Here is a 26,115-nt window from a genome sequence, read left to right as displayed (position 1 = left end):
ACAGTTGATAAATTACAGGTTATACAGATTAATCTCTCTCTTTCTCTCTCCCTCAGTCCCTCCCCCCTGTCTCTCCTCCCTCCCCCCGCCCCTGCCCCCCCTCAAGTTGGCACACTAGACATATACCCCCCCCCCCCCCCCCCTCTTTTGGCTCTTTCACTTCCTGTGTGAACAGATGCCATGAGTAACAAAAGTTTGTAGTAGTGTCAAACTTCAAAAGGTTTATGGCTTCCAGCTTCACCCCTGGAGCAAGTGGACAGCCCAGAACAGCTCAGTGAAGCCCAGAGTCTGTTAAAGTAGCAGCCTGTCTCAACAGGCACACTACCCTCCTCAAAAGATACTTAGCAGCATACAATCAATCAAATCTTAAACAGAGAAATCGGTTTTCCTTGCTGGTGGTATAAAGAACCTTAAAAAAAGACCCTCCTCCATACATTGAAGCCAGGGATCACGCTTCTTGGAAATTGTAGATTAAAGTAAACTGTGCAGTTACCCCAGATAGAGACTTTATCTGCAAACCTTGTAAATCCCTGAGCAAACGATTTCCTGTTGATCTAATTTAACCTGCCATATGAATCTTCCTCTCCAGAACAGGGATTGTTAACTCAAATAAAAAGCATAACAGAAAAATAACATTTAATATTTCTTTAATTACCTAAAAAAGATTATTGATAACACTGTACTCTTGAATCTAAATAAAGAAACATGGAAAAATTGTTTTAACAGCTTATTATGGTATTCATTTAAGCCACTTTGTATTACCCCCATTCCCAGTCACAAGTAAAGGTGAAGTCAGTATGTATTTAAATAAAAAATAAAGTATTTAAATTTAAATAAGCTGTATATAGGCTGTCTTAAGATGACAATTAGCTTACATCTACTAGTCCCCAGTACCCTAAATGCGAGTCATTTGTGCAAGGCACTTTTTGTCTGCAAACATTTATTATTACACTTCCGTCATGCCTTGTCCTCAGTGAACAAGTGATGTAAGGTCAGGAAGGCCGGTCAGCGTGTAGTCTAGCAACATTTGTCCATAGGCTTTTCCCTAAGGGCAAAAGAAACAGTGTGTGCGTTAGCACAGCGCTTTACAGTTCCTACCAACACAGGGTCATTTACAGTACCCAGACTCTCCCATGTGTATGCACCTTCTGTTTTAGACAGAACCACTTTATATGCATTCAATTAAAATGAGCAAAAACAATTTTAACCGTGAGGGTAAAATGGTGAGAGTAAAGTGAATTCATTACCAGAATAAAGTGAATTATTTGCAATAATTTGAAAAAGGTGCACTTAAAATAGGAAAATTCTTTCAGTCCCATCAAAAATACCTAGGACACCACCGTATGTGTTGACTCTACGGCATGTTGTAAAGTAGGGAAGGAAGCTGGTTTAACGCAGATGTGAGAACGTCTCAGTAAACTTTACGCCTGTGTTCTGGCGTGGGTGTGCGTGTTACCTGAGGGTCACTCCTCAGAGAGGCCACCCCTCCCCCACCAAGGGAGTTGTGCAGCACAAAGTTTAGACCGCAAATCCCAGGCATCTCGTACCTGGAAGGAGTCACACGTGCTTCAACGAAACGTAACGGCATTCATGTTGCGCTATACTGCCAAAAGTGTTTGCTCACCTTCCTTGACTCACATATAATCTTAAGTGACATCCCATTCCTAATCCATAGGGTTCAATATGACGTTGGTCCAGCCTCTGCAGATAGAACAGCTTCAACTCTTCTGGTGAAGGCTGTCCACAAGGTTTAGGAGTGTGTTCATGGGGATTTTTGACCATTTTTCCAGAAGCACATTTGTGAGGTCACATAAATGATGTTGGATGAGAAGATCTGGCTCTCAGTCTCTGCTCTAATTCATCTCAACGGTGTTCTATCAGGTTAAGGTCAGGACTCTGTGCAGACCAGTCAAGTTCTTCCATACCAGACTCTGCCACCCATATCCTTATGGACCTTGCTTTGTGCACTGGTGCACAGTCATGTTGGAAGAGGAAGGGGCCAGCTACAAACTGTTCCCACAAAGTTAGGAGGATGGAATTGTCCAAAATGTCTTGGTATGCAGCAGCATTCAGAGTTCCTTTCACTGGAACTAAGGGGCCAAGCCCAGCTCCTGAAAAACAACCCCACACCATAATCCCCCTCCACCAAACTTTACACTTAGCACAGTGCAGTCAGACAAGTATCATTCTCCTGGCAACCACCAAACCCAGACTCGTCCATCAGATTGCCAGATGGAGAAGCGCGATTCATCACTCCAGAGAACGTGTCTCCACTGCTCTAGAGTCCAGTGGCGTTGTGCTTTACACCACTGCATCCGATGCTTTGCATTGTACTTGGTGATGTATGGCTTGGATGCAGCTGCTCAACCATGTAAACCCATTCCATGAAGCTCTCTGCGCACTGTTCTTGAGATAATCTGAAGGCCACATGAAGTTTGGATGTCTGTAGTGATTGACTGCAGAAAGTTTCTGAGCTCTTCACACTATGCACTTCAGCATCTGCTGACCTGCTCCGTCAGTTTACGTGTCCTACCACTTCATGGCTCAGTTGCTGTTGTTCCCAAACACTTACATTTTCTTATAATACAGCTGACAGTTGACTGTGGAATATTTAGGAGCGAAGAAATTTCATGACTGGATTTGTTGCACAGGTGGCATCTTATCACAGTTCCACGCTGGAATTCGCTGAGCTCCTGAGAGTGACCCATTCTTTCACAAATGTTTGTAAAAACAGTCTGTATGCTTAGGTGCTTAATTTTATACACCTGTGTCCATGGAAGTGATTTGAACACCTGATTCTGACAATTTGGATAGGTGAGCAAATACTTTTGGCAATATAGTGTTTAACCAGCATTGCTGTCTCCCCTGTCCCCACACCCTAATGCAGACAGGCGCACACACACACGCACGCGCGCACACAAACACACACACACGCACGCGCACACACACACAAACGCACGCACAAACGCACGCACGCAAACACACGCATACGTAAACGCACGCACACGCAAACGCACGCATACGTAAACACACGCAAACGATGTACTGCCTAATTCTGAATGTTTTACATTGTTAACAAACTGAGGGAATGTTTTGGTCTAATTGCAATTCATTGTCCATCTCCAGCAACTGTTGCAAACTGTTCATAACCCAAAACAACATTTTATTGCACCTCTATATACATTTAAACATGTGACACTGATATAATAATTACCCAATTGCTGCATATAGTCAGTATATAAAGCATTATCTATTGTTTTAAAAAGGAGACAGAATTGATGTTTACTGTAGTTTTACTGTGACTTAAGTGACAGTCTGCTGCTTTGGCACCATATGCTAAAACACATCACTTAATAAGCTAATCTAAACACTGTTTTCCTGGTCCTCCTTACCGGACCACGGAAGGTAGAGCACTCGTGTCCTTTAGCAAGTGCTGGAAGTATTTCTCCACTACATCAGCAGTCAGGAGCTTCTTCAGGTAGGGGAAGTATACTGGATGTCTTGCAACGACCCCTGAAACAGACGGAACCGCGTAAAAACAAAGTGCTTTAAAAGCTGTTAAAAATGTTACAGTAATTTGGTTCATAGCGGTCTCCAAGTGTTGAGAGCAATTACAGAACATTAGCAATGTCTCAGATACAGCCGGGCAAAGAACGCATTTACAAATAAACAGGTTTAGGTTTGTGTACATGTGGGTGTGTATGTATCCAAGGTCCCAAATCTGGGATACACTTCGATATGGGATACAAGTTAGAGGGGTCTATGATTAAGGACGTTTATAATGTGTGCAAAAAATAACCAGCCAAAAAAATCTCACCAATATTTGCAGTGTCTCCTTTGTCTCCGCTGCGTGTGTAAACCAAGTCCTCAAGTCTGTAATGGTGAGAGCCAGTGGGAAGATCTGAGAAGCAAAAAACACTGTGTAAACACCACAGCTGACCCAAGCGTTACCGGTGACCATGTCCATCCCTTTATGACCCCAGTCATGACCCGTTTATGACCCCAGTCATGACCCGTTTATGACCCCAGTCAGTTCTGATGGTCCCTTTCAGCAGTATAACGTGTAATTTCACAAAGCAGAAATCATCTCGGACAGGTTTCTTGAACATGGTAATTAGTCAACTTAGTCCTATAGAACAGAGGAATGTGGTGGAATAGGAGATTTGCATCATGGATGTGCAGCCGACAAAGGTGCAGCAACTAAGTGATACCATCTTGTGAACTGGGACCGAAATGTCAGTAATGTTTCCAAACACCTTCTTGAGTAGGTGCCATGCAAGAGAGGCTGACTTTATAAAAGCATCAAGTGTTTTAAATCCAATGAAAACAACTACAAAGAACCTGTGGACTAGACATGGCAATGGAGTGTTGTCCGTTATGAAGACCGAGTTGTGCAGGTGCATTCTGGCTCAGCCGTGAGTGTTTAGTAGCGTGTGCATGGAGACCTGCATTGTCCTACTTAGGAAGGTGTTTTAGTTGGGTCATATCTCTGATGCATCTGAATGGTCACACCAAGACTACTGTGCATGTGGGTCTCCCTAAGAATATTACTTCAAGCCTACAGAGGGTTCAAAATGCAGCGGTCAGAACGCCAGTGTGTTCCAACATAAGAGACCATGTCATACCCATCCTTAAAGACCTGCACGGGCTACCTGTGTCATCGAAAACAGACACTGAAATACCTGTGCTTAGTGTTTGCACAGTCCTGTCCCTCTAAGCCTCGGCAGTTTGATCACGAGACATGCAACCTCAATGGCCCTTGGATCAGCTTATAAAAACTCAATGGTTGTGTCCAGGTTGGAGCCTTTGGCTGCCATGGTCCCAAACTCTGGAATTCGTTCCCAGATGACCTGAAGGATGACTTAATTGACCTGTAACGACCTGTAATTTAACCCGTGTTGCTGACTCAAACATTTACAAGAAGAAAGTTAAGACATTCCTTTTCTGTAAGTCCTTTAATTAAGCCTGTCTCAGCCGCACCTCTCCCAGGTTCACTTTAACTGTGCCCTTTGGTTTTCAGGGCAGCTGCATTATGAAAACTTAAATTGTCTGAATAAATACTTTAAAATATAGAAGTCCTTTATTGTCTCATCACTTTTTTTGGTGAATGCCTTCTTATGGTGTTTGATCTCAGGATGTGATAAACTTTATTATTCCTCTATGCATTCTATTCTCTGTAAAGCACCTTGTGCACTCTGGCTGAGACAGTTTATTTGTATAACACCTTATAATCATTTATCAATGAATATTTCTAATTAACAGATCTCAATACAGACATGGGGCATAAGGTAAAATGTAAGAGGTGATTTTATAGCCTCAATTATATACTACTATATTTACAATTATGACTTTTCCAGTAATGTAATTGCAAAAAATTGCAAATGCCACCATAGAGTTTCAGTCTTAGATTGAACTGTTCTCTTATTTATTGCTCGGTGTAGTTCATGCAGAAGGTTTTTCCTCATCAACTGAATTCTTTTAGGCTTGAGTAACAGGAGATGCCACAGCGCTCACAAACAGCTCACAGTCTGCTAGGACCTGAATGATTATGATTCAGTGTAACACAAATCTGTGTGCGCGTGTTTAAGGGAATGAGTGAATGACAAATTCCTCAATAGATTAAAAAAAAAATTAATAAAATAAAACAGCTCCTGAATGCTGATCTGTTTCAATAACTGAAAAAATATATTTCTTTGGATTCCATAAAAAATGAACACATTTTAAACTATTCTATGAATATATTTACAATAAATATCATATATTTACAATAAATATATTTTTAAAAACTGGAAATAACCTTCATGGCAAAGTTGGATTCATGTGTGAGAAAGTGTACTTTGGTGCATTTTTGTCTGTGTTGTTTGCCCCTTATAAAAAACTATGGCTCTGATTACTTGGAAAGTTTAGCAACTTGTTAATCTCACAACCGTGAAATGGCTGAAGGATAAAAGCGTCTGTGGTCAGCACTGCCAGGGCACTGAAAAGCAGTTGTGCTTTTCAGCGGCCTACACAAAGCCCCCTGGGAACTCGAGTAGCGTAGAGAGGCAGGACCTGCTCCTTTATGAAACCTTCTTTCTGCTGCCGAGCCCCAGGGGGCATCCTAATCTTGGGTGAGATGTGGGGGGGGGGGCTGATATAAACCCGCTGTCTGTTTATTCTGCCTGCTTACAAAACACTCTCATTCCTGTTCAACATTAAGGCCTTGGTTTTAAATCATGAAAGGAGTCCGTGTAACATATGGATTTGTCATGCTTTGAATGTTTTTGTCAGTGTGTGTGTGTGTGTGTGTGGTTGTTCAGTGTGAACTCAAAATAAATAGTGAAACATGAAATGTTTATAAAGTACATATATATGTCTTTAAAAGAACACTTTGGACACTTTATATCTATGTAAAGTAGTTTTAAGAATATTTATAATCAAGAAACAACATATTCCACCACTGATTTTAATATTAGTGCCTTGTGTCTAGTATAATAATATAATAGTATAATGGGGAAAAGGGCCAAACATGAAATCATCTAAAAGCAACTAATCCAACTGTAGAGGAAAAAAAAATATTAAAATTTTAACCATTAGTCTTAAAAAGTAGAAATCAAACCTGTGGGCACATAAAGGGGTTCTTCCAGGAGGCATGGTCTGGCTTGTTCATCACCCACAGGAGGTCCAACCTCCCTGAACATTTCCACCAACTCTCCATTGAGATGAATGCTCACCTAAAATCATTTATGCACATATTTACATTAATTTACTCATGCATCTAATGCAATGTTCCTGAGATTTACCGACAGACAGAAATTAGTCTCAAATCAAATCTAACACACCTTGCTTTCATTTTCAGATGCTCTGAACAGCCGTGATTAGTTCAGTGTGCTGTATTAAGTTTGATTATGGACATCATTGTTGAGTTTAGTACCAAGGTTGCCGAGGGCCATTCTAATCCTGAACACCAAGTATGGAGAGAACTTGTGCTTGTTCAGCAGTTTAGTAACAGTTTTACCCAGAACATGAATACCAGTCATACCTCTACATCCGCTTTAGGATACAGGAAGAAAAAAGGCTTCAGTACTGGTGATCTGAATAAAGAGGAAAGAGAAACATTGTTCAAAACAGCCCAGTAATTGTAGATATGTATTGAAGATATGTTTTTTTTGTATCTCATATGAGATACAATTGTATACAATTATACAGAAATAAAAGCACTCACACTCTAGGTCGACCTCCAATAATGCCTGTAAGTCCAGGAGCTGTGAGATTAGGACAAATAATTAGATCTTTGGACAGACCAGGCTACAAAAACACCCAAAAAACAAGATTTCAGTCCTTTCACACACCTAAATTACCTCTTAAGTAACCAACTCTTCTCTTTACTTACTTGGGTTACTTAGTACATTTCAGAAAACATTACAATATGAATGACCAAAAATGTCCCAAGTAGGTACTGACAAGGTTCTTGAAAAACACTATTGAGTGTATTTGAAAATACACTCAATAAGAAAATAAATAAATATCTGAAAAATACATAAAGCACAGCAAGGACCATTGTTAAATAACTTTAAATTCAGCTGGAAGTTGCCCAATAGCATGTGAGGAAAATATTATGTGGCCAGATAAGACTCCAGAGCTCTCAAACCTTAATGCTAAGAACAACGAACCTCATAGAAGAACATTGAACAAGTTGGTCAGTGCATTAGGCTTTATGGTCATGGTAAGGAACACTGAGAACACCATCCTCACAATGAAGCATGCTGGTGGCAGCATCACGCTTTAAGGAAACTTCTCTTACACATGGACTGTGAAGCCCAAACACATTAGAAACTGAGGACAGTACAGGAAAAAAAAATCCTTTAGAAAAACCTGCTACGACCTCCTAGAGTAGAAATCATCTTGAACCATGACAATGATCTGAACAGCTAACAAACAAAATGTTGGCCCAGTCAGTTGGCCTGGTCAACTGATATCTGTGGCATGACTTAAGAATCAATGTTCACATTTTCCGTCCGCCTTAAAATAACTTAAGCAATTTTGTCAAGAAGAATGGATAAAAAAAAAAAAGTCAGTTTTGAGATTACCAATATTGCTGCCAAAGGTGTAGTTGTAGTTATTCAATTAGAAACATTGATTCAATTTTGTTTGTTTCATAACAATAAAATGAAGTGAACCTGTACGATGGCGTTACCTACCCATGCCGGTTCCTGCAGGAGCCACTTCTCTGGAGAAAAACTCCAGAGCTTTCTTCTGCTTGTGATGGACAGCCAACCAAAGTACAGCTTCCCGAAGACCCTTCAGTGGAAATTTATGAGCAAATTCAAACACCAAATTGGCAAAATGAGTGACATCAGTTTTAATTATCATTTTCGTAACAAACATTTTTTTTTTTACAAATGTTACTAAACTACTGCTAAATCTAATTATTAATAGTGCGGTCTTTCAGCTCTTGACGTTCTACTAGTGAAATAATGTCAGAAACAAAAAAACTTTTTTGTAAAATTTGTAAAATGAGGTTCTGATATTTTTACATGACCTATTTCATTAGTACCTCAACCGTCACACGGCTAGTTTACAGCAACATCACTGAGAATTTGGCCCATGCTGAGAAAGGGTTACAGATGAGCTCACAGTGTTCACTGCATGTGGTCCATACGTGTCCTCAGCACCCAGAACCTGGATGTTGACGTCACTGTAATCCTCAAGTCCCAGCTGCTTGAAGATACGCCGCGTCCTAAACAGAAGTCTATACGTTAGCTTCGTTTCACGCAACTCAACGGTAGAGGTGAAGCACATTTTGTGATTCGTCTACTACACTACGTCTATTCGTTCACAACACTGGAGTTCCAGTTTGCACTTAGAATACAAGTTCATATGATCAATTAACAGTGCAGATTTACTATCGGCAGACATAGGTGCATATAATAACGGTAGATATACTAATAAGGATTTATCATTGTGCTACAGATTGTCCTTAATATTCTACTTTAAAATAAAAGACTGCTTATCACAGGTTCAAGTTATCTTAACATAATTTGTGTTGATCGTTTTACTTTATTTTGTTGATGGTATTAACTTTTTTGTTAAGCAAAATGTAATCTAAACTTGAAAGGTTAGGTCATAGGTCCAGTATTATACTTTGTGTCTCCAATAAATGCACCAACAAAGATTAAGTACCGTAATTAATTAATTAGAATATGTGGCCACACCAAACACCTTTTGATGATGCTTTCTGCTGTCTTCCTGGCCTTCTCCTCAGCTCTTGGGCCACCTACAGGGCAGACCGCTGTTGCCCTAAAGCCATCCATATATGTGGCACACACCTTGAGGAGATAAGCATTTAAAATAAAGACAGTGGAATTACAGTTTAGAGGTATGAACCAATCCTGAGACAGACAGCTACAGAGGTTTCAGCCAGACAAATGCACTGTGTGTTTTTATTCTGAGGTAAAAGTGATGTAATCACTGCAGGTACAAGTGTATTGTCAGATATGAGAAATATACTCTGCAAGGAAACCCCATCTTTCACTCACAAAAGACTGGTTTAAAAAACCAGGCTAGACGTCGTTCACTGTTAATGGCTTGGTATGCAAACAATGCCACATTGGTAGACTGGTAGTCTCCAAAGTCAGTCACACTGTTCCCAAATGCCCCAGGGTATACAAAATCAAATAACGTCTGGAGGGTTTCTCATGCCTAATTCTGAGACGAAATCATTCATTCATTCATTCATTTAAATTTTAATGAAGTTTGTAAAAATCTGCCTATGTTGGAGTCTTATTTGCTGTGAAAGGTCTGGGCCACTTTATGTAGATGATGCCTTATCATGACAACATAGAACGGACACATAGGTATACATCATCTGTAGCTGCCTGTTGTTCTAGTCCAAACCTCTAGCTCATCTATTGGCCTCCACAATTTGTAAGCCACCCGGCAACCCATTCATGATTGGTTAGTTTTTGACCACTTGATCTCTATATATTCTTTAATATTAATGGAAAGTTGTGGTAGATGGTAAACCATTAAACCCCCCCTTTGAATACGTTTGCTAAGTCATGTTCAGTGATCAATTTTACTTTTAGGTGTTTACTTTGTACTAGTAGGTGTACAATTAGCGGCTATATAGTGATTCAGTGGTCCAAAGCTAACCAATCGTGAATGGGTTGGAGGGACGGGACTAGAGTTCTGTTGTACAAGAGAGTCCAAAAGATGAGCAAGTTTTGTACAAGAACAGTGACAAAACTCCATTGGGTTTCCCAAAGCATGCTAAGACAGACCTAAAAAAAAGAGGCCCTGAGTGGTTAGCAAACACACTGAATCATGTCCTTCCTGGTGATGCGTGAATCATCTTCCTCCTAGTGAGTTGGTTGGCATCACCCATATTTTGGATTATAGGCCTGGTTATTCTCATTTTGACAGTACGGCGCACAATTGTTGACGGTGACTACTTGGAACAGTGTGAAAATCAAAAGCAAGCCTTGGAAAACGAAAACTCAGCATGTGAGAAAGAAGTTCTTTCTTATTTTATTTAGAATTGCATTTCGTTTTGAAGAGTTACCTTGTAGTCACCTGATGGGCGAGACCCTTTAGCTCCGCCTACTCTGACACCTCCTCCAACCACTCCTTAAATTTGAGAGTTAAAGATGAACCCATATGTAGCATGTTCATTAACTCTGCACAGATAGTAATGGTCAATTATAGCCATTATGTTAAATTATTACTAATTAATAAAATTATCTGACAAGCACAGGAATACTTCTATATTTATTTAATGTGATGTCGAAACTGAGTCACTCTCCTTACCTGGTATCTCAGTGATGGTGACTTCCGAGAAGTCACATGACACATCAGGCAGAAGGTAATGTCGTGGGTCACCGATCTCATATACCAGCTGTTCAGCCACTGTACCAAATGAGACCAGCCCACCAGTTTTGGGAGGTTTGGACAGTGTTAACGAGCCATCAGCAGAACATTCAATCACTGGGAACCCGATATTATCCCTATAGTGGAAACAACAATAAAGGACCAAGTGACTTATAACAAACAGGTTTAAAAAGGTTGATATCTCTTTAAAAGGACAAATAAAACATTTATAATAGCAATAATTATGGGTTTTCAGAATAAAGTGACTGTCCTAGTATGGTTTCAGTAACATCAGTTGGTCAACAATTGCCCGCTTACCAGTCAGGAACTTTGTGCCAATCTGTAAAAATCCCACCAGTGACTTGGGCACCACATTCTATCAGGTGACCTGCGAGACTGGAAGATAGAGAAGAGGGATATCAATCATCTGTTCAGTGAACATATCCTTAAAAGAGCATAAACATGTGAACTAAATTTACTCAAATGCCATTTTCTTCCAAACAATGAAATGTAATTGATAGGCTCTACTCAAAATTCAAAATAGAAAATATTTTGTTCCAATTTATTCCAAGGCTGCTAAACTAAGGATTTGCACAAACACAGCATACTGCATTGTTTCCAGTTAAGTCTTAAATACCCTACACACGTCTTGTAGGTACGTAAACCTATTCATGGTAAAGATTAACATATTTGCTCAAGCTTGTCAGTAATTTGGACACATTTGCTTCCTTTTATACATTGTGAGAACATTGTAATAACTCGCTCAATACAAACGAAAATTTTTACTTTTGTTCTGGGGCTATTTGAGTTTCCAAGAAGTTTGTGTCATAGAAGAAGGAAAACCAGAAATCACACGAGTTACAGTAAGTTTACCTTCCAGCTGCCAGATGTTCATAGTCATTCTGCTCCCAGCCAAACTGCAAAAAAACACACACCCCACTGAACACACCACCACTGCCAAACTTCCATGTGATACATGAGAAGCATATGAAGATCAATGTGAGCACTTGTAGTTAAAGAGTCAGAGGTAATTGCGGTGTGTTACACAAACCGTACTGAGTGCATCAGGGGTCCGAGCACCACTGCACTGTCAACGCAGCGTCCGGTCACTACAATATCAGCCCCAAGGTCCAAGCACCGCTTTATAGGAAGAGCACTAGGGAAGACAGGGGGCAAAGGTCAGACACTCATGAAGTTCACTGATAAAAGGTCACATGTTATAAAGGCTAATGGAGAGAAAAGTGTTCTGGAAAGATGATGATTTTGGGCTCCTTTGGTCCACTGCTTTTGTTTTTTTTAATTATTATTATTTAATTAGCAGGGAGTCCCTGTTTTGGGGTTTTAGTGTCAAAACTAAAACCAAAGTGTGTAGAGGTTGCAGAAAAAAATACCCACACTTGTCCATCTTCTGGACAGTCAAACATTAAAACACAAATACGAAAGACCTGATCCACTTCTCTGTCAAGTGCATGTTTCTGTTGATCAAGGTTAGGTTTTTAGCAGAATCTGACTTTGTGCATTTCTGGCCATTTAAAACGTACTACACAGCCATTTATTGTGAAATTGACTGAAGGTTAAGCTTGGCTGTTAATTAATATGGATCACAATGATATGATACAAATAATTTAAACAATAACAAACCCACAATAACTATTAACATCTCAAACTTTACAAAAAAAACCCCAACATGAAGGGGTATGGGGTATGAAGGCGGGCCTTGGGGGAGGGAGGTGGGGTTTGGGGGCTTGTAAAAAGTAAAATGACACCCTTAAAAGGGGGCGATTCGTCTGCATCTGCATGTGCACCATAATGTAAGAACTATACTTGCTGGTTTTTAATTATTTATTTACATTTACGGCATTTAGCAGACGCTCTTATCCAGAGCGAATTACAAAGTGCTTTGCATCTGATCACAGAATTAATCCTAGGAAATAGTATGAATATTTATATAATCTCTTACCCAAGATACGCATTTATACTGTGTACAGTTTCAGGAAGTGGTTTTTGTTCGTCTGCATCAGCCATCCTCAGCATACGAAGTAAATCTTTCTAAATAAAACCAAACAAAAACAGTGTGTTTCACCCTGGCTACAGCGGCACACTGCAGGAATAACTGTATCTGTCATATGAACTTCAAACCAAACGAGCAAGCACTTACAGAAAAACCTCCTCCAATGAGAGCTAAGTCCCATTCCAACACCCCAAGTTTGATGTTTACACTTTTACAAATCTTTCACACTGAATTCAGCACATTTCTGTCTGGGCTGCAGGAGACAGGGTAAAATTTGATGTGCTAAACACACAACAGTTAGAACAGCCAGAGTCTCTTCTTTACTTATCCCCCATCTTCTGATTGAAGGTACGTTATAATAAAAATATAACACCCCCCCCCCCCACTGCAAATACACTGCAGACAAACTTTTAGCTTTGTATCGAAACGAAAATGTTCTTTTGCCTCAGCGTATATATATATATATATATATATATATATATATATATATATATATATATATATATATATATATTTGAAGGGCTTTTATAAAACTCTCAACAAGGGTATCAAATCACATTTGTCTTTAACCAGTATACTCAGCCTAGTCTCTTGTACACTGCGTTCATGTTAATAAATAAATGAGATATCAACAATGTCTAACCCTGAACGTTTTTAAAAGCATTAATACAGATTAATTCAGTATTATTTTGTTGTTCAGTAGGCTAACCTTAGAAAAATTATAACATCATGGCTTCTGCTGTACGTATTCATATACAATCATAAACAGTCAAAAGTGTACTGATCTAAAGCAATAAACCCCCTAGTTTTTTCAAGGTTTGGATTTGGTTTTAGTTGGGCAACATTCAGTGTGAAATATCTGCAAGGTGTAGAGAATCAGACGGGAGGGGGGGGTCACATATTTCACAACACTGTAAGTGGAGGACCAGTGTGATCTTCTCGCCTGGGGCATTAGGTCATCCCCGGTAACCACAGCAACTTTCAGGCCCAGACCCGCCTTATGCACCACTTCCTGTATCGCGGCAGCACACGCGAGGGGGTTCGTCCCGCCGGCATTGCTGACCACACGGATACCTGCAGGGACATGTGATCACCACAGGATCATTCTTATTTCTCCATCACACCAGTGTGTAAACTTGTACAATGAGCAAACGCAAGTGACAGGGAGTCTATGGAAAGAATCCCTTTCCTTAAGGGAACGCATTATTCTCTTTGTGTCACTAAACATTAAACTTAATGCAAAACTGTTAGAACAAATGCTTTTATGAAATCATCTACTTTAATTTGTCAGACAGCAGTGTTTATCAAAATCTGTCACGCTTCAGTTCAAATGAGACGGTGCACACGGTCTGATTAACAACACGTGTAAAGACTCTTAAATCTGATGTGTCGTGTTTTTTTTCATACTTTTTAACTACTGTGAATGAGGTGCGTTTCCTGTACCTTTCTGACTTATGTCCTTGATGAACGGAGAAATGGCAGTATGAACAAAGTCAGGAGCGTATCCCATGTTCTGGAAGAGATCATTAACAAGGACGTCATGGACGCCCAGCATCAACGCCTTTTTAACTCCAACAGCACCCCCTTGTGGTGAACTATGTTAAACGTGAGTGAGTTACACGCCAGGTCAATGAGGCGTTACGCATCCAAATATAGTGTGGTGCACTGAATTTTCACTATGCATGCAACATTGTGGAAATTACGCAACACTGGCAGAGAATATTCACTGAAATCTTTGAGGTTCCATCCCATATCTTACTCCTCAGTGAGACGTCTTCTGTGACATTTCCACAAAACTGAATCCCACAAAGGAAAATACATAAATTTAAAAAGCACCTAAATTTTTAACTGCACCAAGACTGCTAGAAAATAAAAAATGTCTGTAGGCCTATATATTATGGGTGTGGCTTCCTGATTCAAAATATAACATTGGTTGGAGTTGCTCTGTGTTGCGATAGAGTACAAATGTACTTAAAACACCATGATTCTCTCAGAAACCTTGCTGAGATATTTCTTTAACATGATGTGGACCAGATTAATATGTAATGACTTTTAAATACAAACTTCGGATGTAGCCAGCTAATGCCATAGTGTATTTTACCAAGTATAATGTCAAAACTATTTACTTCTTAACATAAACCATTTCTTTCAGCATGGTGAGGATACAAATTGGCAATATGTAGGCTATGAGTCACATAAGTTATCAATTTCTCTCCAACCTTTTGAGAATTTCTTTAATCACTTTTCTTTAATCACTTAAGCACTGCATCTTCTTATATTGTGTCAGCAACACTGAAGGACTGGTGTTTTGAAATCAACAGACCCTTATTGGCCATTCAGTGTGAAGCAGACAACAATGAACATACAATCTAAAATACCTGTAATGGCCACCCAGTGTGAAGCAGACAACAAGGCACATACAATCCAAAAGACTTTTAAATGGTCAATCAGTGTGAAGCTGACAATGCGTATACAATCTAAAAGACCTTTAATGGCCACCCAGAGTGAAGCAGACAACAATGAGCACACATTCCACAAGCAGAGTCTTTTTTAATGAGCTGTAACGTGTGTAGCAGGGACTATTAAAGCTCACAATGGGTGTAAGCACCAAATGATGGCCTTGACAACACCTAGTCATTCAGTAAGACAGCAGGACTACTCTACTCTACTTCAGGTGATGTGCACAGAGCTTTCAGATGTAGAGGGCTGTATTTGTCAGGCTCCCGGGGGCCAGAAAACAGCTCAACAGACTCCAAATCCCCAGTCTGCTGTCACATCCCCACAGATGATCCTATAAAACACGGTTCTGGAAACCAAGTTACCAACAAGTGCTGAACTGTACAGGAGAAAAAACTTTCTGATCCTGCACTATCCCTGGAATACATACGAACCACAACTCACCTGAACGTTTCTCACAAATGTAAGAACAGAGCGCCCGATGGACTATTCTCAACAGAAGTTAGCCATGGCGCTCAAACTTCAGGCCAACGTTACAGTGCTTGTGGTCACCACCACATCCTGAGAGTGAAGCCTTATAAATCCTGGCAGGATGTGTGTTGGTAGTGAGGCCTGCAGCAGAAGGCAATGAACCACCCACCCACTCCAATGCCAGATGTCATTTCCAGTCTAAAATTAATACTATGACACACAAACACCACGTGCATGTGACACTCATACTTACCAGGTTAGGCTACTTACAAAAACAGAAAAGACGGGGTGAGAATACTTACAGGCATCTTCGCTTTGGCTGCTGTCAGTAGGGACATGGTGATTTCAGACAGGTAATCAAACACGAGGAAGTCCAGTTGACCACCATGTACAAGCTGGGGAACTGAAAAGCAGGATGGAAGATGACATGAGACAGGTATACTGAGCAATAAAAACACTGCTTTTACCAACAGATGACGTGAGACAGGTATACTGAGCAATAAAAACACTGCTTTTACCAAAAGATGACGTGAGACAGGTATACTGAGCAATAAAAACACTGCTTTTACCAACAGATGACGTGAGACAGGTATACTGAACAATAAAAACACTGCTTTTACCAACAGATGACGTGAGACAGGTATACTGAGCAATAAAAACACTGCTTTTACCAACAGATGACATGAGACAGGTATACTGAGCAATAAAAACACTGCTTTTACCAACAGATGACATTGAAAAATGAAGGTTGAGATAATCCACTAGGATATAGGTCTGTCACTCGCCACTATAGGGGAGCAGCGGGTCACAGTTTGTTTTACTGATAACCAACATATGGTGTTTAGGACACTTTTGACAGTCTAGTCTCATTAACAGTGATGCTGCTATATTTGTTTGTCAGGTAGTCATTTTGATTTTCACCTGCCAATTTGCAGCTCACATAACAAGGCTGCTAAAGACACAGGCATGCTAGCACCTGTCCCTTTCACAACACCTTTATGCAAGCCATGTGAACCAGCATGTGACCAAGCTTGACAAGATCCAGCTTCTGCCTTCACCACCACTGGATCAACCAGAAATGTATGCTGGTGTTCCCCCAGATATAAGCACATATTCCTGCCACTGACACCAGGTTCAGCAGTGCTGCTGGATCTCTGCCACCACCTGCCACTACCCGAGTATCTCTACCACCACCTGGTGGCCTGTTCTTCAGACACTGCATGGGCACCATCATTCCAGGACCACCAAGCACATGACATTCAACTGAATGCTAACTTTGTCAGTCTTCAGAATACAACAGAAACCTAAACTTATTAAACTAAACTTATACAGAATTCCTAGATGTGAATACAGAAATGAAGGTGTACATTTGAAAAATACATATACATATGTATAATCTTTTGTTTTTATATTAGAGAGAGTATATATTTGATATATTATGTATACTTCAAGCTATCAAACCAACCCAATCGATCAAACCCAGAGTCCTGTATACTATACCCACTTCACAGGACCTACAGTTAGACCCTGGACAGCCATGAAAAATCACCTATGAATTATGGAACAGTTTTATCACAGCAAAACCACAAGATATAGCTATACCTACTGAAAATGGCAACACATTTGGAATACACATTTTGACACCTGACAGAATCAAACCTAAATGCTTCAAATCACTCCTGAGCTGCAGAGGACAGTGTTCAAACTAGTTAACATTCCCAGTGTTCAGGCAGTTTCTCTGACGTCTGGACCCAAGGACTCATTAGATTAATCCACACAAGTGGAGTCAAATCAGACCGTATCAATCTGTGTGAGCAGTCTGTGGGCTGTAATCCGGGGCCTCCAACCACATCAACTCAATTCTCATTTTTCTTTACGAACACAATGTGCAAAGCTATAATCAAACTGACTTCCTTCCAAATACACAGAACTGATGATATCCACTTTACACACATAAATCATCAATACGCTCATCAGAATGGAAAAATCTTCATCTAATTTTTATGTTTCAAGAAGGCGTTTTATTCTGTGTGTTCTATTGTATTATATTCAATACACTTGTGATTGTATTGCGTTTGATATTGTGCTCATTAATCAGGCCACTAAATTAGTTTGAATCTTCAATCAATCTCTGAGCGTATGTAAAATCATTATTATTATTTTATAGATAATTAATGTAGGTTGGCTGAATCCAAAATAAAGCAGGTTGATCTACTGTTGTAGGGAACACACCCACCATCTTAAACACTTCAGCTGCATTAACCTACCTGATGTCGCAGTGTCACCCCAAAACCCTGATGCACACCCGACACGTACAGTTTTCCTTTCTGTCGAGTAAAACCTCCTACTGAGTGTAACCTGCAACTGTCTGAGCTGTCTGGCGTGTTTGGAGCTGCTAGGAAAGTTCACTGTGTGTCCAGACTTGTTTCCACAAACAAGCGCAGTTTTTGACAAACTCCGTAGTGTCCGCCGCTGCAACGCGCCTGCTGTGCTACAGCGCGCAAAGTTCATCGCCAATAAATACATATTTCCGTAAAGCTATAGGCTTTTCTCTATATGCTTATTTATTTCTGACATGTGCTGCAACTTCTGCTCACAAACTCCAAAACCACAGGTCAAAGTAATACAACGCGTACTACATAAAACACCATCCGTGTAGGACAAATCACGGCGATAGTGTTCCTACCTTTTTATTGACGCGTGGAAGCTCTCTGGCGACAGCAGAAATGACAGTCGCATACATTTATTTTATTTGAATTGCTGAAAAACATTTGATTAGTCTTCTGTAACTAAACCGTGATCGTTTGTATTTGAGTACTAGCTACACCAGTTTTTAAAACCACAAAAAGAACATGTACTGTTTGTGGTCAATGCACAATATGTTAATTTAATTAATCACTTATATGTCATCATGTCTTAACACCATTCTTCATTTCAGACACTGATAATGGCTACTTAAAGACATGAGACTATTATTTTAAGTAATTTTAGAGTAACCCAATGTTGCCAAAAATGGAATCACACAACAAACAATAAACACAAACAACAACATACAATAAATAAAAACATCACAATTAATACGTTGTTTCGCCTCCTCTGGCTTTTATGATGGCATGGTCTGAAAAATAGTATTCTACACCAACCTTTTATTTAACTTTGTCATTTATAGACACAGTTTTTACCACAGTTGTGTGTGTGTGTGTGTGTGTGTGTGTGTGTGTGTGTGTGTGTGTGTGTGTGTGTGTGTGTGTGTGTGTGTGTGTGTGTGTTGGAAGGCAGGATCTGAAGCCTGACAGGGTGCATTTCACACCCTGGCCTATTGGTGTCAGTGCAAGACAGGCCATTCCTGCCCCTGCTGTGGCAGAGGTCATGAACTTTGGGGGGTAGGACTCAGTGTCAGTCACTCTCAGGTCGTGCTCTCTGTCATTTTTGGGGTATTGATCCTTGACTCATAAGAGTTCTTGCTGATCATGCTCTCTACCTGACTTTGTGTAATAATGACACATAAATGACAAACATCCGTCCTCAAAGTTTGCATGTTATCCATAATAATGAGTCCATAAATTACAGTCATTTCCACTGATTACAGTCATTACCACAGCCGTTACATTGCAAAAGATGAATGTCCATTTGTGTGCAAGGTTTGAACAGGTGAGAAAGATCTAAACAGCACGAGACATTTTCCTCTCAGTTACATACAGAGGAATACTTCCTTTAAATCTCTCCATTATATTTCTTACATGTGGAATACGTTATTTTCTGATCACATTTCTCATTGACTATATCTATATATTCCTGGCATCCCCTGCTGGCCAACACCACTGCCATAAAGTTTGGGAGTAACTGTACTGGAAAAGAAAAATCAGAAATGGTGTCCTCAGTTTTTGGGAAATGTAGATGGAAACACATTTTTAATTAAAAATACATCCAAGTTAAATTTATGCTACTTAAAATATTCAACTTCCAAAAAGCATTTTTGTTATTCCCTATTTTAGATTCCTGAGATTTTCATCCCATCCTTAAAAAATACACACAGTGTGTCAGCTTTGTTTCCCGTATGCCCCAGACCTGCTGTTGTGTAATAAATTGCTTGTTGAGTCATTTGTTTTCCAGACAAGAACATAGCCTTTGGGTCAATATCTGTCTATCTTTCTCTCTCTCTCTCTCTCTCTCTCTCTCTCTCTCGCTCTCTCTCTCTGGATAATAGCCAGGTCTAATAAGCAGTTTGCTCTGTTCCAATACTCTACTCAACAGTCCCCCCAACAGTTCAGCACATTGATACACATGATTATAAATCATTCACAGAATGTCAACTTTGCAAGCTCAGTAACTAGTGCTGGTCAATAATGACTCATGGTGTTGAACAATCACAAGGATTCATATTGGACGTGCTGTGAGGGAGGCCAGTCAGTTGTCCACACAGGCACGAAAGATGAGGCTTCAGTACTCACTCCTTTGCATTTGCGTCGTCCTGTCCGCAGCCTTGGTAAGTATACCGTCCCTCTTTTGTCCTATATAATAATTATGGTAATAATAATAACATATAATACATAATTTTTAATAATAACCGTAATCATAACAACAACAGTAATAAATAAAAAATCCACTTACAATGAGAATCGGTAGTGTTCACTGTGCTCTGACACAGTTTGCTGAGTGACATGTTTGGTGTTGCAGTCGGAGGACACACCGCCTAAAGTGGTGGACCCACGAGGTGCCCGTCCTGTTGAGCACGGATACAAGGCGGAAAGCTGTGCCACGGAGAAGGAGTGGCCCTTCTGTATAGATGAAGACTGGGTACGAACTGGGACCACATCACATCACATCAGCTGTCTTTGTCATACCAAAAACAAACTCCACAGTTTGGTGTTTTAGTCCCAGAATTGTTGCTATTGATGTGTGCTTGTTCATTTGAAATGCCATGTTCCCTCTCTAAATAAATTAACGAATAGTGTTAAAAACATAGATTAAATACACAAAAAATAAATAAATAGAAATAGAAAAAAAAGTGGATAATAAAGTTGAAGCATGTATGTCCACCCTAGGGTAGAAAATGTCCATCTGGCTGCCGTATTCAAGGTATACTAGACAATACCGATCATGAGCTCACCACCAAGATTGACAAGATCCGTAAATTGCTGGACGAGGGGAAAAAAATGTATCGATCCGCTGATCAGGCATCCAAAGAAACCTACAACTACATGAGAGAGCGTCTTGTCACAAGTACAGGTATGTTATTACATGCTTGCCTGTCTTAATGCAAATAAACTTGTTGTATAAAATGTTGGATTTAGTTCCCTTGGATTATATAATCCTGCTAAATCAATACACTTGAAATTACGGAATTTGGACAAGTTCTGTTTTTATGTACACTTTTGTCATTCACAATTCAAACTGGACAAAAACACAAAGGAATAAGTGAGCTGCTGTGTCCTTCTCGGTTAGATACCGACAACAGATATGTCAACTTGGCTGAGCAGCTGAGGCAGAAGATTGTCGACTTGAAAATTAAAATTGACGATCAGCTGAAGAGGCTGGAGGCCCTGAAGGCTCAGGTCAAGGACCAGGTCATCACCATGCAGCGCCTAGAGGTGAGACGCATAAGTGCACAGTTTCTGTATTTGTAAAAGCATCCAACAGACAACAAAACAGAAGCTCAGACGTTCTTGTAAGTGCTTTTCCCTGTTAAAGAGCAAAGTCAATTGAAGACTGAGTCAATTTTAAGGGACAGTGTGGTTCTTTGTGTGCCCCTACACTATTAACCAAGGCTTTAGTCACTTAGCCAAATGATTTCTCCCAACTACTCAAGGTTTCTTTTGAAATGAGAATATAGATTACAAAGTTCCTAAAGGAGAAAATTGTTTAGGCTGATACATGGGAGCTTGTTTCACCAAAGCCAAAATCTTCATGCTCGCGAATTCCTTTGTTCTCGGCACAGGTTGACATTGACATCAAACTACGCAGCTGCAAGGGCTCTTGTGCCAGCTACGCTGAGTTCTCCGTGGACAAGGAGGGCTATGTGGCCCTGGACAAGCAAATGGACCGCTTGGACTCCCTGCGTGTCCAGAGTGTGGAGACCGTCAGCTCCCTGAAGTTCATGAAGAGCAAGCCACTGAAGGACGTGATCGTGCCCTCCATCTACAAGTCTGGAGGGGAGCAGAAGCAGGCCATCTTCCCCGATGTGGGGCAGCTGAAGCTTTCTCTGGAGGCCGAAGGCTCCACGATGGATTCGGCCGCCACCGTCAGCAAGGGCACAACAGGTACGGGCTCCTCATCCTCCTCCTCGTCGTCCTCCTCCTCAAAAGTCACCACCACGACCGTCACCTGCACCAAGACGGTGCGAAAGGTTGTGACACAAACCAAGGACGGCATCCAGGAGAAGTATGAAGTGGTGGGTGGCACTGGGCCTGGGTGTGAAACCATGAAGGACTTGGGCATTACAGAGAAGGATCTCCTGACGGCAGCCAAGGAGGGTAAAGACATCTCACGTGATGCCTTCACTGTGAAAGTGGTCGATGGAGATTCGAGGTCCATCACCACCTTGACCCATGGTGATGCAGACTTGGGCGATCTTGGTGGAGACTTCTTTCATGGCCTGGGCACGAGTAGCCAAAACCAAAAATTCTCATCTTCCTCCACCTCCTCGTCCTCCAAAACCATTATAAGTAGTGGAAGCAAGGGTCTCAACTCTAAGACTTCATCACCCGATGTTTTCGGGGATGACCTAGGGGCGTTTTTGCACGGCGAGGTGGAAGACGACCTTCCTGACATCCATGCTCGAAGCCTGAAGTCCCGTACTGAGCGCAAGGCCGATTATATTGGCGGAGGTACACCTTAGTGACACCCACTTACCCTCCCAGTATATGTACAAGTGAACCATTTTTTAAAGAAAATTAAAAATTTTAGTTAAACAAGAAAGCACTTAAACCATTCTTTTACAACTTTACAAATGTTACAAACACTCTATAATGTCCCAAGGGGAAAAAAAAACAGTGATTTTACAGCCAATCTTAACTTGAAAACAGAGTCAAGTATGGTCAGTGATTTAAACGATTGTATACAATTATTTTGTAATGAAACAACTGTGAAATCTTGAAAGAAACACAAGCTTCACTCAGAAGTTGTTAACAAAGCCACCAATGCAGACATTCTCATACATATATAGGAAAAGAGACAATTCTGCTCTCGAGCTGTTTGCTAATCAGCAAGTGTGTAATCTTTTTTCAGATTGCGTTGATATCCAGCAGCACCACATCAAGGGCGATCAGAGCGGTCTGTTCAAAATAAAGCCAGCGGCCTCCGACGAAGTCGTGGAGGTTTATTGCGACCAGGGTACAGGGCTGGGGGGATGGGCTCTGGTCCAGCAGAGGGAAGACGGGTCAGTAAACTTCAACCGCACGTGGCAGGAGTACCGGGCGGGTTTCGGGAAGGTGGACGGGCGGGGGAGGGGTGAGGTGTGGCTGGGGAACCACGTCCTGCACCTCCTCACTCAGAACGACAGCGTGCTGAGGGTGGAGCTGCAGGACTGGCAGGGGAACGAGGCTTATGCCGAATACTCCGTCAGAGTGGGCCCAGAGTTGGAAGGGTTCCCGCTAAGCGTGTCGTCTTATGAGGGAGACGCAGGGGACGCACTGGTAAAGGGGCACAGTAACATGGGTTCTTTCCTTTCGCACGCGGATATGAAGTTCAGCACCTTCGATAGGGACAGCGACAAGTGGGAGGAGAATTGTGCGGAGATGTACGGAGGCGGCTGGTGGTACAACAACTGCCAGTCAGCCAACCTTAATGGGGTTTACTATAAGGGTGGGCAGTACGACCCCGGAAACAATGTCCCCTATGAGATAGAGAACGGCGTGGTGTGGATACCTTTCAAACCAGCTGATTATTCCCTTAAAGTGGTTAGGATGAAAATAAGGCCAGAATGAACTCTTAGAGAAAGTGATTAAGACCCGGAGATCTGAAAGAATGAGATGAGAAAATATATGTTAAAATACATTGTTGCCATATTTGAAATGAAAAAAGTGAATGTACAATGTATTCATGTAAAAATATCACACAACGAAATTACCTCATGTTTTCAATAAAGAATGTGTTCACTTCATTTTGTCTCATTTCATTGCTTTGAGAACATTGTCTCTCACATTATTATGCCATATTACATTGTGCATATATTTTACATATCGTCCTCATCACAATGGTATAGCATTTAATACCATGTGTTTGGAATTACATTTGGGTTCACCACATAAACCCTCACCTGTCATGTTACAGCCCCTGACCCCTCCCCTTTGGGCGTGTGTTTATGTTGTCTCCGTCTAGTCGTCTGCGTCTGTGGATCTTCGTGGGTGTGGTTGTGTCTGAGTGTTCATCGGTCTCACCTGTGGCTCGTCTCGTGATCACTCAGGGCTTATGTGGTCTGTCTATTTAATGTGCGTTCGTGCAGTGTCCTGTGCTCGTCTTTGAGTCTCACACATTTGTGTTTATGTTAGATGTGCGCTGTCTGCGCTATTTTGCACTCACAATAAAACGTAATGACGGTTTGCATTCGGACTTCGTGCCTCGTCATTTCGCCTGCACCCATCATTACATCACCAAAATTTTCAGTTATACACAATGAGCAAACATTCAGTTCTGAAATGTCACTCACATTTCCTGCAGAGTGTATTTTGAGCTACAGATTTGAACCTGCTAAGGATATTTTGAAAGCGATTTTTTCAAAGTCGTTATCCTCTAGATATACAAAGAGCACAACTCATATGGAGACTCTTATTTTGTTTGCTCGGTGAACACATAAGTGTTTTACACAGATGCATGATTTAATAAGAGCAACATCAATAACACATACATGTATTTTTACTATAATTCTCCTATGAATCTGCTTCTTCCTGTGATCTGCAAATATTAATTCCTGTACTTTATGTTCCAGTGTGTGAGGTAGCTCATTCCCCCAAACGACACAACCCCTACAGGCACCAGAGAAGACCTGGACAGTGTAGAGCAAACACGTTCTCCCTGTGTACGGATGAGGAGGTGGTGAGTTGACACAGTGGTGTTCCATTACAGACGCCAAATTTATCAAATGTCTGAACATAAGAGTGCTAAGGTCAAAGGTCAGTTCACCCTTTGCACATGGGGAAAAAAATTGTTTTTGGTTTTTGTTGCTGTTGATTAAAAAATATATAATTTTATCTCAAGTAGCCCTTGCTACTTGCCAGACTCTTACTGTCAATAAGAATATGTTGTTAGTGACCTTCCTGAATAATATAAAGGATGAAAAGAATCACAAAATTACAGGCATAGGGCCTATATATATTGTTTTCACATCGTTTCACAGTCAAGTATATAATCTGCAGAAATATATAAAGCCTTCTCTAAATGCATAAATGAAGTTGAGCAAATAAGATGAGGCCTTTATTTGCGTTAAATACCACACTCTATAGAATACAACCAATAAATAAACACATATTTAAACAAACAAATAAATAAATAAATATAGTATTTTTTGTACTGTCTTCATGATGCAGTTTATAATTTAGTGTTTGTAAAATAATTCCAGTTGTAAAATAATTCCAGTTGTACTGCATGTTGTCATGCACCTGGTCTCCAGGGAAAGAAGTGTCCATCAAGCTGTCGTCTCCAGGGTCTTATTGATAAGACAGAGGAAAGGATTTCCGAACAGCTCCATCAAATCTGTGAAAAGACTCATGAGTACCAGAGGGCATTTTCATCTATGATGCTTCAAAGTGCACAAATCTATGAAACACAAAGAAAGATTATTGTCAAAACACACAGTGTGTACATTTTTGTTGTCTCATTTTCTGCCAAAAAAGCTCAGTTTAAGTTAAATTGTACATAAAATTTACTCAAAAATGCTTACTATAAATTTAATCCAAAGATCTATTCATAGGTTTGACTGAAACCAAATATTATTCTGTTTGCAGTAGCAGAATTGAAATATGCTGAGGTTGCTGTGAGAGTTCACAGGAATCTGACACTGTTATGGGATAAGTCCACAGAGCTCACCAGAAACCTACAGAGGTCCTACAGACAAGCACTAGATCAAATTACTGACATGCACCGCAGTGAGGTAAGATGTTCAAACTGAGGTCACATTTTAAGATACCTGAACAAGTATTGCATATTTTGCCATTTGACCTGATAGAAATAAGACTTTAAAAGGTTGTATAATGTCATAATATCAATTTAGAGTGACTTGACTGAAATTGTCCATGACAAGGCTTTTTCCTATTTACTCAAAGTTAAAATGTAACTTTTGGTTTGAATTGATTTGATTTGCATCTTGGATTTGGGACTTAGGTGGACATTGA

At 40.5% G+C, this 26,115-nt stretch overlaps 2 protein-coding genes across 2 annotated transcripts; one reads left to right on the top strand and one right to left on the bottom strand.

Annotated features, from left to right (window-relative positions):
* Positions 1 to 630: 630 nt before the first annotated feature.
* On the bottom strand, positions 631 to 18,427 carry LOC143484258 (uncharacterized). The gene is made up of 20 exons (XM_076982891.1): positions 18,055 to 18,427; positions 16,090 to 16,190; positions 14,303 to 14,372; positions 13,803 to 13,933; positions 12,809 to 12,897; positions 11,905 to 12,004; positions 11,722 to 11,765; positions 11,167 to 11,244; positions 10,789 to 10,985; positions 10,544 to 10,608; positions 9,202 to 9,308; positions 8,617 to 8,719; positions 8,181 to 8,280; positions 7,205 to 7,244; positions 7,022 to 7,073; positions 6,599 to 6,713; positions 3,818 to 3,901; positions 3,393 to 3,513; positions 1,457 to 1,547; positions 631 to 1,045 (listed from the first exon to the last, which is right to left on the bottom strand). The coding sequence occupies exons 1-20, from the start codon at positions 18,311 to 18,313 to the stop codon at positions 971 to 973; spliced, it is 2,022 nt and encodes a 673-aa protein (XP_076839006.1). The 5' UTR covers positions 18,314 to 18,427; the 3' UTR covers positions 631 to 970.
* Positions 18,428 to 20,177: 1,750 nt separating this feature from the next.
* On the top strand, positions 20,178 to 23,888 carry fga (fibrinogen alpha chain). The gene is made up of 6 exons (XM_076982869.1): positions 20,178 to 20,273; positions 20,465 to 20,584; positions 20,833 to 21,016; positions 21,233 to 21,378; positions 21,726 to 22,614; positions 23,015 to 23,888. The coding sequence occupies exons 1-6, from the start codon at positions 20,220 to 20,222 to the stop codon at positions 23,710 to 23,712; spliced, it is 2,091 nt and encodes a 696-aa protein (XP_076838984.1). The 5' UTR covers positions 20,178 to 20,219; the 3' UTR covers positions 23,713 to 23,888.
* The last annotated feature ends 2,227 nt before the right edge of the window (positions 23,889 to 26,115 follow it).

This window comes from Brachyhypopomus gauderio, chromosome 20 (genome assembly GCF_052324685.1).
Source record: "Brachyhypopomus gauderio isolate BG-103 chromosome 20, BGAUD_0.2, whole genome shotgun sequence".
Classification (NCBI taxonomy): Eukaryota; Metazoa; Chordata; class Actinopteri; order Gymnotiformes; family Hypopomidae; genus Brachyhypopomus; species Brachyhypopomus gauderio.
The sequence above is the reverse complement of the archived record's forward strand: the minus strand, read 5'-3'. Positions and strand labels throughout refer to the sequence as shown.